The sequence below is a fragment of the Platichthys flesus genome, chromosome 11 (assembly GCF_949316205.1).
Source record: "Platichthys flesus chromosome 11, fPlaFle2.1, whole genome shotgun sequence".
Classification (NCBI taxonomy): Eukaryota; Metazoa; Chordata; class Actinopteri; order Pleuronectiformes; family Pleuronectidae; genus Platichthys; species Platichthys flesus.
Genome location: NC_084955.1, coordinates 7,229,916 through 7,242,912, shown reverse-complemented (window position 1 = coordinate 7,242,912; position 12,997 = coordinate 7,229,916). Strand labels below are relative to the sequence as shown.

The window sequence follows — 12,997 nt, the reverse complement described above, 5'->3', positions numbered from 1 at the left end:
ATTCACTTTGTCCTGCCACCCACTCCACACAGGAAACACTGTCCCCACAGTGTAGAAGGATAGATATATTTTGTAACTAGTCCAGTCTAGGCTACTTTAAAAAACATGGCAGCCTCCATCTAGAGGACCCGCTCCTGATGTAAATATAAAGGGCCCATTCTAAGGTAAAGAAAACAACAATTTGTAGAATTTAGATGAAAAACACCAGTGAAAACCTCAAATGTTTTCAAATATTCAATTTATAACAAAGGATCCGTTTCACTTACATTTTAATACAGAATACATAGATTATAAAAAACACATGACAAACACAGAGTACGACTCATTCAAACTTCCCGAGATGACATGACAGCCTTCAGTGTAAAATAAAAGTTCAAACTTTATCACCAATGTATGACATCCAGTGGCGTTTCTACATTAGGGGCAGGTGGGGCACTGACCCACCAAATGGCACTATGGTGCAAAAAGCTCAATACATCTGTACTTTGTGGCAAAATATATTTTATTTCATTTTATATGCTGAGTAGCATGAATGTGTGTGTGTGAATAAACCTAACTCACAAGCATTATAGTCTTGTTTTGAAATCCTTTGATTCGTGTGTTAGTTTAGCTCCGCTAGCCTGCAGGCGATGCTAACGGGACCGTAAGGCGTTATTGACCCGACACGATCCGGTTCAGCCCGCTGGGAAAAGTATTAGAGTTGATGAGGATGAGATTTACTGTAATCAACTGAAACATGAGTATTTAAAGTCACATCTGCATTTTAAGAGCAGCTGTCTAAAGGATCATTATGTCTCCTAAAGCTCTTAATTCAGAGTATTGATGTTGACGTTGATGTGAAGCTATGTGTCTGTCTAATCGTTTTACTTTGTTGAAATTATTTGACTTTAATGCTGTATTATAGACATCTTTGTGTCGCGCTGAGCTCTAAAGCATGTGAAATGTATTTGAAATAGGATTTCTGCTCCCTGCTGGCACTCAAAATGCAGCCCATAGTATATCTTACTGGTCTTTATAGGCCTACTGCTTATAATAATCAGCTCCCTCTATTTTTTGTGACGGTGACATGACGTCATACAAAATTGCCACTGATGACATCTGTATATATTCTGTTTGGACTATAACAGCAGAAACCTGCTGCGGAAAAGGGGAGTAAATGCTTAGATGGGATTAAATGCTTACAGACTCCCATACCTATGTTACACAACCTTTGTGTAACATTGTTATATGAAGGAAAACAATTGTCTTAACAGGCACATTTTGTAGCACAGTCACATTTCTGCCAACAGGACACTGAAGGTTTGATTCTGCAGTACATGGAAGAGTTGTGGCAGATCTTCTGATCATCCTATGCTGATGATGACTGGACAATAAAGCCGCTACTCAACAAAGTAGTGGACACAGAAAGAAACCACGAGGGAGACCGGAGTGCAGACAGTGTTGTCACGGCAGAGTATGAAGTGCTCACTGGTAACTTGTGCTTTCTGACTTTCAGCAGTGCAACAAATTCCTAATGCAGGCTGTGGGACATATTTTGACCTGAACACAGCAAGAAAGCTGATGTCCCTTTGTCCAAGGTTGGACAATGAGCAGCTGGGAGACGGCTGCAATTGTTGGCGCCATGACCAGCCACTGAAGCACATTATCAGAGCACATTATATTCATGAGCGCTGGTGAACAGGCCCAATATTTGTTTCATGCCCTGACAACACAGGCGATTGACTGACAGCTGCATGAACATCTGTAAGAAACTAAAGCTTCCTAAACCGATGATACAAAAAAAAAGATATGGTCCTAATATCCGGAGCCCAGTGGCAGGAGATCATCATCATAGAGTTGACTAAGATAAAAAGACAGGATGTCGCCCTGGCTTTCCATCTGCAGAGGTAAGCTGTTGAGGTGTTCATGGCTCCTCACTCTGAGCGTTTCAGAGGGAAGAGACAACGTGTCTGATCTGAAGGAGTCTTCAGTTTGCTGCAGGGACACAGGTCAGCGTTAGTCACATCAGAAACCTCTCAACCTGTCACTGACATTGTGACCTGGTGCACTTCAATGTGCAGCAGCCTGACAAATAAATTCACGCCCCTTTCATTTTTGCATTTTATTATACATTTTCATTTTAAATGGATAAAAGTGTACATCGACACACAATAACCCATTAGGACAAATTGAAAACATTTACAAATGTAATTTATTTTAAAAAGAAACTAACCTCTCTTTTACAAAAGTATTCAGAACCTGTCTTCATTCACACTCCAGATCATAGGATGTTTTCGGTGCACGAATTCCACCTGCTCAGCTCCAGCAGCAGGTTGTGAGGTAATAGAATCCTCATGATGCCCCTTCCCACTAATGCAGTGTTGATTTTTTTGTGTCAATCCTTAGAAACGTCATCAACACACCCACTAGCTTGCGGGGAATCCTGTGGAGGATCTCCTGCAGCTGGATCACATTATCTGGACTTCTTACCAGGGGGCTGGCCAGAGAAAAGACTGGATACTCAGACATCTGCGCTCCCCCCCCCCCGAAAATGTGTGGACATTCCCTAAAGTTTACTGCAGCTTAGTCGATGGCCAGGAGGAGGCTCGCTGGATAGAATGCTAAAATAAGTGTTGATATTTCTTTTCACTGCTTAATAAGCTGAGATGTCGATGACCATCTCGTAACATTAGATAAACGTCCGGGTAGCACCGTTAGAAAAAAATGTAACAAATCAACTATTTTTAAAAGTTGGATTAACCTGAATTTGAGATGGTTCAAAATGTGACTCAATAAAAAACGTTTTTACAAATTGGAAACAAAACTTGGGGGAGTGGTGAGAATGTCCCCACATGTTTATTGCACTGCAGTGGTGTAACTGTAACTGCATGTACGTAAACCGTGTGTGCAGAAGATCCTCTGCAACTCATACAGGCTCATGTTCATTGTCTTTGCATATACAGTACATCATCAATTTACATGATCCCATTCATTCCTCCTCTTTTCAGCTTTTATTTCTACTCTGATATTTACAATGTTTCAGCTCAGATGTGATGAAATCTACTAACTGCTCCACACAGGTTTTCTTTACAGGCTGTGCTGTTTGACTTCAGTCATCATCATCGCATCCTTGGTGCATAGATTTATCACAAACACTGGTTTATAAGTTAAAAGTAAATCGCTCTCGTTCTCCCTCACAGGCACACGCAGTCTTTTCAGGGTCGAGCGCATCAGCCGCAGAATGCGTGGAGCTCCGCTTCACTGAAGCCCTGCTGCTTCAACAACCTGGAAGAAGAAGAACAAAGAGGACCGGAGGTCAAACTGCTATCAAACTCCTGAGACAGGTAGAGTTCATCAAGCAGAGACATTAATGTCTAATGACACAGGGACAGCGAGAGAAACACAAAGAAAATCTCTCATCCCTCTCTGTATATCTGGAGGGACATCAGTTTGTATGGTACGATTTACATACCATACAAACTATGCTCATTTAACCTGATCTCCTTCAGAAGAAACACCTATAACAAGAGTCATGAGGAGATGACACCCACACCGACAAACCTTGGAAGAGCAGATCATTTGCTGGCATCACAGTTACTTAAAACCGAATTTGAGTGGCTGAATGAAATACGCAGGTTTCCTCGATCAGGTTTGGCTAACGTTGTTACAACATCAAGTTTGTTATGGGGAGAGCGTGGCCTAGGGGATAGAGCGGGTGCTCTGCAACTAGAAGGTCGCCGGTTCGAATCCCACTCTATCCCATCTGCATGCCTAAGTGTCCTTGGCAAGATACTGAACCCCTAGATGGCCCCTCATAAAATGATGAGTGTTCTAAAAATGGAAGTCGCTTTGGATAAAAGCGTCAGCTAAATGACATGTAATGTAATGTTTTCTTTAGGTTCCAGCCTGATGCTTCTGAACCCGTCTGCCTGATGTGGATTAAACCCCAGATCTCCATTTAGACTCTCGTGACTATCCCTGGAGATGAAGTTAGTCAGAGCACTTGTTTAGTGCAGTAAAGTTAATATAGCTGTGGTAAACGTTATCATACGCACCCCATGGTGAGTTCTGTGAAGGCAGAGGGGCCACACACACACACGTAGCTTTTGGATCCATCAGGCCTGTTGAGGAAATCCTGAAGCATGGACTCATCAACTCGACCTGTCCTGCCAGACCAGCTCTCACAGGGATCAGAGAGGACGTACTCCACCTGAAACCTAACACACAACACACACATAGACACGTGTGAACCATTCACACTGCAGCTCATCCAAGTCCCTCAGTGAGTCACATTGATCATTTTACACAACTCTGCAAGTTCTCTTCAGCTTTCCTCTCAGAATTGAAAGTGATTTTATTTTTCAAAACTCAGAGCTTCTCACACATCCACTATCTTACACACTCCACCACCTCATTAATTTGAATGTTAATTAATGATATTTGCAAGGTCAGGTGGGAACAGGGAAAAACATTGGAAGACTTTTAACACAATCACACTGCAGTACCTCTCATTGTTAGCAGCCAGGTCATCCAGGTCACTGCGCCAAAATATGTCCTCCTCCCGCCGGTTAAAAAAGAGAAGCTTGGTTTTTCTGAGAACACACAAACATTTCATGAATTGATCAGGCAGCGCTTGGATCAGCTGAGCAGAACACACGACGGCCGTTCTCTCTACACTGTGTTGTGGATTCGATAGTAGGATGACTAGTAAAATACTTTTTTTAATCAAGACATGAGAAGTAGCTTTACCACTGTAAAACAAAGAAATAATATTTAAGATGGTAATAATAATATAGCCAACACAGTTATTATGAATGTGTGTTTTGCCTCCAGAGTCTCCTGGCAGTTCCCACCTGATGGTGTCGACGTCCTGGGCCAGTTGGATGAGTCGAGCCATCGGGGTGAATCCTGTGCCTGCTGCTAGTAGGTAGAGGTGTGTGACATCACGGAGGGGGCGGGCAGTGAAGGTCCCCTCTGGACCACTAGTGGATACATGGTCTCCTGCAGAGTAACAACACACAGGTGAGTAACAAACCCAGAAATAATCCAGTAGATCCCACAAAGTCAAAAACCTGGAGACATGTTGTGTCTACTTTGAGAATAAGGGAGTTCTTTTCATAAGCCTATGAAGATACAATCATTGTGAGTTACAGAACTTACACTTTAGATATGACATCATAACCACAAGTTCATTTCCTCATGACATCTAAAACAAACCCAGCAGGGAGTTACCCTCTGGGGAGCATCAGTTCCCTTTTTTTGTGAATAATATCAGAAGACAGTCTGTTAAACTTTCCAAAGGGGAGTCCAGATCCCCTTTAGAAAGTTTAAGAGATACAGAAAGGTCACTGCACCAGACGCATGATTCAAAAGGGTTGTACGTTTAAGCTGAATCATCTCCTTTAAAAGCTAACCTGGTTAGCCCTGCTAATTGAATTTACCATGTAGTAAGAGACAATACTTTGCTACAGAGAGCCGCTGTAAAAAGTTGTAACAAAACTAATTAAAAAGGATGTGATGGCAAACTCTGAATCCACCTTTACACTAAAGAACTGTCAGTGGCCAAAAACAAAGAGCAACTCAAAAACTCAGTCCAATTAAACGTATGAATCCAAAACTATAACTTACACATTCATAACCAGTAAGGGAACATTAATAATCACACCTACAAAGAATGGATGTGGAATCAGTTTTGATATTATACATGTAACATAGAATGTCATTATATAATATTTACTTTCAGATCGTTCTACAGCAAATGAGTAAATGTAATGTTTTTGTAACATTATTATTGTCTGATTGCATATATCATATTATTTCAGTGAGTCCTAAACAACACCATGTAAAACTTTCAATGTTTCTTTTGAGGCTATATTTTGATTGTTTTTTACGTCATTTAAATTCTTACTACTGGAGTTAATTTAAAACCCTCTATTGCATTAATACCAAAAATACAAATGGTCAATAGCTTTTAGTGCAACTAAAGGTGTTCCTAATAAAGTGCTACTAAAAGTCATGTGAGAGCTGGTGACTCACCAGTGTGCATGTTGTTGAGGTGTTGAGTGAACACTCCATCGGGGTAAACTTTGATCATGAGGTAGAGATCTGAGTCCTGTGAGGAGCGCTGGGAGGCTGCTGCCAGGTTCTCATCTACTGGAGTGTACGGCCTCACCACCTCGCTTTCTGGATATGGACAACAGGAGAAAATAAAACTTTATATCAAATACAACTGTATAAAATATATTTGGCCCTGTCTAGTCTGAGTATAGACAGTGTGTGTGTGTGCGCGAACTACACTTTATGAGAAGACTCTGTAACTCCTTCTAGCTTTATGCAAATTGACAACTCACGAGCAGAGGATTTCTGAGATCTGCAAATGCATCTTGCCAATCAAACTCAAACGATAAGTTTATCGGTGAAAGTAATTCACACACATGTAATCACTGATCAGACTTTAGTTTGGGAACTTTTGACTCCAAATCAACTCCAACGTTTGTTGATGACATTAGCCGCAGAGCTCAGGTACTTTTTCCAACATACACTTTGAATGTTTGAATTATGTATTATGTATTCAGGAAGGACAAGAACCACACAATGAGTTGTGTGTTCATTGAAATCTGTTCATGGGTGTAGCATAGATGAAGATTGGACCATGTTTTGAGACAAGTTTAAACTGATACAATACTATATTATGTAATGATGATCTATAGTGCTCTCTATGACAGTGAAGACTTGCTTAAGAAAGGTTTGGTGCCACCTAAAGGACATTGTATATGTTACCATGTTTCAAAACCTATTTAATACTTAATAAAATCCTGTTATAATGGGAAAAATGTGCATAAACCAACTGTAGGTTTTCATGAACCTCTAATATACATTATACAACACTGAAAAAACGTATTATATTATTCAAGTGAACTGATCGACTGATGAATGTGTGGATCAATATCTCAAAAAGATGGTTGACTACATAGCAGAAAAACCTCTGTATGATGCAGTTCGGTCGTCTTTTCAGGTGGTTCAGTGAAAAGTTGGATTAACATGCAGATGTCCCATCATTGTATCCTGTTCAGTGTCTGTAGCCTGTTGCTTGAGTTCTTACCTTGAATGAGGCCTTTGAGGTAGACATGTTTTCCAACAGGCACGTGCATGACAGTCCCACGTGGGAGTTGCAGTCTGAACACATGGGTGTTGTGGTTCACCTCAGTCTTAGACACCAACACACAATCCCGGTAAAAGGGAGCTGAGAAAAGATCAGTGATGTAGAATTTACTTTTTTATTGGGTTCCTGATGTCAGCTGCCATCTGATGAAAGCTTTAGAAAATATATTTATTCTTCTGATTTCTCTGACTTGGAATCTCACCTCTGTCTTTTTTGTATAGAAAGGAGTTGTGGAATTCAAGTGGTTGACCGAGACTTGTCCATTTGCCTTGAGACCGTTTCCGTAACGTGACCTGGATCTTTCCCACGGAGAAAGCACTGTGGACTGTTGAAACAAATGATACATGAAAAATGTACTTAAGCAAAGATTTAAAAAAACCTTTTCATCAACCAGAGTCAAGCTGTTTTCTTACCAGAAACATTTTCCTCAACTTCATCAGTGAGACCTGAACGAGGAGGAAAACAAACAGTAACTTTAAAAACAAAATCGGAATATCATGTCTGTGTCCATGTTTAATCACTCTGGTCTCAGTACCTTGTCCGATGGCATACTATCAACAAAAACACAACAGGCAACAACACCTCAGTGACACAGGGTAAACAACAACTGAAAACTATGAGTTACATTACAGTCCTCAGGAGTTTTACATTTTCCGGTCAGTCTGTTTTGTTTAGTATCTTGATGGAGCAGCAGTTATCCATGTTTGTTAAACACATGTGCCTCAATATAGCACATCATGTTTGTCCCAACTATAGGTCGTGATAAAGCTTGGACATGATGTATTCAATGTGATTTACTTCATTGTACACATTTACAGTACTGGTTCTTTTGTTAATAGACAGGAATTATATAATAGGAATACACAAATGTAGTTGTTTGTTATAAACCACTCTACGGGATGAACACCTTCTAAAACAGCAGCTTATACTAGCAGTAACAAACAAACGCTTTAGCCATTTTTTCACAATCAGTTGTTACAAAGGGCTTCAGCAGAGATAGAAGAGACCCAGGGAGCAAACTACATGTGCTGAGCCTCAGTGTTTTAGTTAAATTCTTACTGAGGATAACAAAAGTAAATGTAGAAAGCCACATCTGTACTCACGTAAATGTATCATGTAGGACATTTTGCCCAGCAGTGCTTCCAGTCGTAGAACACCCGCTTTGAGGTCAACAGTGGTGCAGCCTGAGCTTGGGATCTGACAGAACAGAAACAATAAGCATAAATATGTCACCTATAAAAGTCTCTCATTTGCCATCTTTGTTGGTGTCTTCTACGTGTAAGGCATGTCTTCTCAGCCAGAGATATTTGTATTATTTTATTTTGGTATCAAAACACTCAGTTGCTTTCAGTGAACTGTCGGGATGATCCCCTGATGTGTTCTCACATGGACATTATCCAGAGCTTACCAGCAGGGTTGGGCTGCAAATATTCTGGAGAATTTCAAGTGCAACTGACTGACTCACATGCAGCCATTCCAGGAGAATTTCAGGAGATTATTCAGAGTTCTGGTCTGAAAGCAGTTGATAGGATCAGTTACTAGCTTGATGCCTCATGGTTGTGTGTAGGAGGGGTTACCTTTCTTTTGGCATAAATGACTAGATGAGCAGTCGCGTCAGTTTGGAACCAGTCGTACCTACATCAACAACAGACAGGAGACAATAATGAAGGTTAAGTATGAATGTGCTCATGTCTTTTTGCATACATGTGTGAATCATATTTCCCATGTTTTATACCGAGGTCGGGAGTCTTTGTCGGAGGGAGGGGCCAGTGATGTAGGTGGGGCGAGGCCAGTCAGTGGTGGAGGAGGGATGATGGCTGAGAAGAAAAACAGAAAACAACACTATAGCAAAGATTTAACTTAAGGCCTATTTATAGTCAGATTTTACGCAGGCAGGCAAGACACGCAAGAGCCCCTTGCAGCTTGCATGCGTCCGCCAATTTTTCTAACTATACGACAAAGCTACGCAAGCCTCACGCAGCCACGCATGGACCACACATCAAACACTGGGCGACGTCGTCCAACTACGACAAGCCGCTGTGTGTTCGAGCTAGTACGCTAGCAGTGTAATCAGAGTGGGAGAGTTCACATGGTTGGAGTATGCTTCATCATATTGCAAATGGGACAAATGGTGGTAAAGAGCCTTATTGTAGATGTTATGCAATTGCCTGTAACCCTTGCCACATGCCACCTCCGTCTCCTATTTTGTGGTTGTTCTTCTCGTCTCCTCATTCGCAATATTATCAGTTGCTGTTCAATGTTAATCAGCTCCAGCTCCACCAACTCACTTTTGACTCAAGGCTGCCATCGTTCACGGTGTGTGGAGAGCACGACTTGGAGAAGGTAAATAAACATTCAATGACAGACTGCCACACCCACAGAGAAGGAGTCTCTAAGGTCGTCTTTGACAAAACACGTTACACCGCCTAGTGTTCTGGCAGGGAATTGCTTTGAAACACGCGCAATCAAAACGAGTCAATCGATGCAACTGCGTGGCCAGCTGCAGTACTATAATTCGGCCTTGAGACTCACTGTCACACTACATATTACATTCCTCTGCAGGACATGACTGAAAATGGCTTCTGAGCTAACAGTATATTAACCCTAAACAAATTTAAATGAGGTCAAAAAGTGTGTGTGTGTGTGTGTGTACCTTTAATTGCAGTTTTAGTGGCCATCCTGCCCACCAGGCACTCTTTCAGCATGGACTCATAGTTCACCCAACGATGAACCTGTGTAGCAAGCATGCCCACACCAACATTAAACAAGGTTCAGAAATACATCAAACTTGGCAGCACTCACAAGGCCATCAAAACTAAATATGTCTCAGTCCTCCAAATGTGTCGAGTCTTGTTTACACTCTGTTTGAGGAACATGTTATAGTTCCTGCTTTGGCAGACATCCATTGGCCACAGTGACCAATAAAGACCAAGCATGTGGCTAACATCTGTAAGTTAATGATACTATCTTTTACCAGTTGAAAATAATTTCCAAATACTTTTAAAAAATACCAATTAATTACAGCGCTGAATAAACTCTCGGACTATTTCAATCATCAAGGTTAAAGTCATTTTTAATTGTGACTGCAGTACCTGGAAATTTAGGACTGCACCTTGAACTTGGAAAAGTAAAATTTGTGATTAATTTTCTTTATTACATTTGTCATCTACTACACTTCTGTCCCTTCCGGAGGAGGGATCAATCACTGACTCTCTGAGGTTTTGGTAGATTCTCCTCACTCTTGTTAAGGGCAGGTGATGTCCCACCTTGTGAAGCCTTAAGAGGAAAATTGTGATTTGAGAATATGGGCTATACAAAGAAAATTTGATCGATTGCCCTTACATACCTGATCAAAGAGGTCTGTGCCATCGATCCCAGCTGCCTTCATAAGCTCCTCTTCTCCACCAGGGTGGTAATCCATGTAGGGGGTGATGTTGTACACCATACCTGAAGACATAGGGAATCCCCACCCCAGGGTTTAATACCTCTGACAACAACATCATAATGATTAACATACATGTCTGAGAGGAATTTTCAGGAATTCAATAAAACCTTTTTAATTGTAAATCCTATGACATTGAAACCAAAAAACACTTTAAATCAGTTCATCTTAGAGTCCAGTTGCACACTGAGGGAGATGCAGGTCTGTGAGGGGGCAGTCAGTGGTTTGGTCTAGCTGTCATTCCCAATGGGCCGTCTTGTCTGGAACACACCACTCTAAAACACTACTTCAGGTCAAAGTGGAATCGAGGATCATTTGACTGCCATTAAGTGTCCTCCAGAGTGGGAACCAGCACTGATCCAGGTCAAACATGCGGGCTCACCTCGAATGCATGTCCAGCAGTCATTCTTCGTGTTGTGTTTCTGAAGCTCCTCCTGGGTCACTTCGATCAGACGTCCTCTGAGCCCTGTCAGATCTTTACCACTCTTGGCGAACCGGACCCAGTCCATGAGACTGTGACCGGGCTTCAAGGCCACCTGGTCAGGTAAGGGCAGAGTCATGTTAGTTTGATTCTCATCTGGAGATGTGTGAAGGGACATTAAGACCAACTGTAAAGCATCATCTTCATCCTACAGAATAATGCTTGCATGCCACTTTCATTTTAAATTTACACAAGAATACGTCATGATACCAGCACAGAAAAATAACGAGATTTATCCTCGAATTGTGCATTTCATATCGAAGTACATCTGTCTCGGTCAGGTTCTGTGAAGCAGGTGAACTCAGTGTATAACGAACATGTCAGTGTGCTGTGGTGGTGTTGGTACCTTGCTCCTCCCGGACTGACCGGCGGCTGACACCCGCTGCTGGGAGCTCGGCGCAGGGAACGCCTGGGTCGGGATGTTCAACATGTTGGAAACGCTTCGGAGACAGTCCCAGTGCCGGAGAAACCCTATTTAACCAGTTCACCACAGTAACACATGAACGATAGCCTGTAGTCACAGTGAATGCTGGGTGTTACCGCTACAGACTTCCTCTGTGTTGTCATACATAACTTTCAAAACTGTGTTGGGCAATGCTGCTTAGCTAGGAGGCTAATCTAAGCTAGGCTAACGAGCGACCTCACGAATAACAGCTAATTATACATCGCCATATTACATTTTGATAAAAGTTCATATTTAAAGCGTTAGTGCCATCATATGAACGCAAACTCCGCTCGTCCCTTAGCGCCCAGAGATGAATTAAGAGCTTAATCCAGCGTTAGATTTTACGCCTCTGTGAGGACTACAACAACCGTCGCACATTCTGACCTCATCGTCAACACACGATGTCATCAAGCTGCGACGCCGCACCGTTTCCTGTCCGTCATCCTCCACTGACGCATTAGAAACAATTACATTTAAAACATTTGGTAAATGAATATGACCTCATCGTGCAGCCTCAATATAAATTGGATATTTCAACAATTTAAAAGAAGCACATTCGTCATGATAACGGTAATAATAGCTGCATTACATTCAACTCGACCTGTCCCTATATGCTCCTCTATAATATACTCAGATCATAGTAGTTCAAGTGCAAAATTCTGAATGCCACCTGATGCTTATCAGTTTTGCATGACTGTAGCTGCTCCATACAGTAAGTGTGCTGTGTAAAGTGGAGAACAGAGGGTTCCAAACAGTGCTATTATAACACCATCTGTACAAATAGAGGATTTGAGTGCTGACATGTTGGCTTGACCCTGCACATCGGCATCATCGCATAAATCCTCCCCCCTGTTGTCACCCAGATATTTGACTTTCAATGCATTAGAAACTTCTGCTATAAAGAGCGAGGGAACCTTTTCTGATCCTCATTGGTTCTCGTGATCATGCCAAGGTACCACTGGCTGCTGCGATGAAGAGGATCTATTGAGTTCCTTAAAGTGAGCCAAGCCATCATTAATAGTGGTTCTTTCCCTTGAGAATTGAATTCAAACAAACCAGAGAGATGTTAGTGACCCACCTGAGATGAAGCTGCTGAGAGAAGCAGTGAAAGATGAACCGTTTCCACTTGACTCACTGTCACTGTCAGAATCGTCCTCCTCCTCTGAATCTCTTCGGGTTTCCTCTGACATTGTGAAAACAAGGCATCTCACTCAGCCTGGATGTTGTGTTTAGTCACAGTGTGAAACAGTGTTTGTCTCACTTCCATCGTGGCAACTGAAGGGTTTGCCTCTGAGAGGCTAATCTGCTAAGAGGATTCAAGGACAAGCTCTGACTTCACAATAAAGCCACGTGTGCACTGAGTCAGGATTTGGCAGCGTTGATGTTTTAATGCTGGTGAAGTGAAACATGTTACAGACAGAATCAAACAGGTCTAGTATTTGATCCTATTCACCGCAGATATGTTTGGCCTGCTAGTATAAAGCACAG

The 12,997-nt window shown here is 41.9% G+C and overlaps 1 protein-coding gene across 1 annotated transcript; it reads right to left on the bottom strand.

Annotated features, from left to right (window-relative positions):
• Positions 1-2,793: 2,793 nt before the first annotated feature.
• LOC133965260 (cytochrome b5 reductase 4) lies at positions 2,794-12,711 on the bottom strand. Its single transcript, XM_062399721.1, has 16 exons — positions 12,588-12,711; positions 11,411-11,535; positions 10,966-11,119; positions 10,488-10,588; positions 9,795-9,873; positions 8,877-8,958; positions 8,719-8,776; positions 8,245-8,338; positions 7,555-7,587; positions 7,344-7,466; positions 7,082-7,222; positions 6,016-6,162; positions 4,833-4,980; positions 4,485-4,571; positions 4,035-4,196; positions 2,794-3,264 (listed from the first exon to the last, which is right to left on the bottom strand). Exons 1-16 carry the CDS (start codon positions 12,697-12,699, stop codon positions 3,210-3,212), a joined length of 1,701 nt encoding a protein of 566 aa, XP_062255705.1. The 5' UTR covers positions 12,700-12,711; the 3' UTR covers positions 2,794-3,209.
• Positions 12,712-12,997: the final 286 nt, after the last annotated feature.

Coding starts and splice junctions, on each gene's coding strand:
- LOC133965260 (XM_062399721.1), bottom strand. CDS start 12,699: ATGTCAGAGGAAACCCGAAGAGATTCAGAGGAGGAGGACGATTCTGAC. Junction 7,467..7,554: donor AGTTGAGGAAAATGTTTCTG/GTAAGAAAACAG, acceptor TTGTTTCAACAG/TCCACAGTGCTTTCTCCGTG. Junction 4,981..6,015: donor CCTCAACAACATGCACACTG/GTGAGTCACCAG, acceptor GTTACTCTGCAG/GAGACCATGTATCCACTAGT.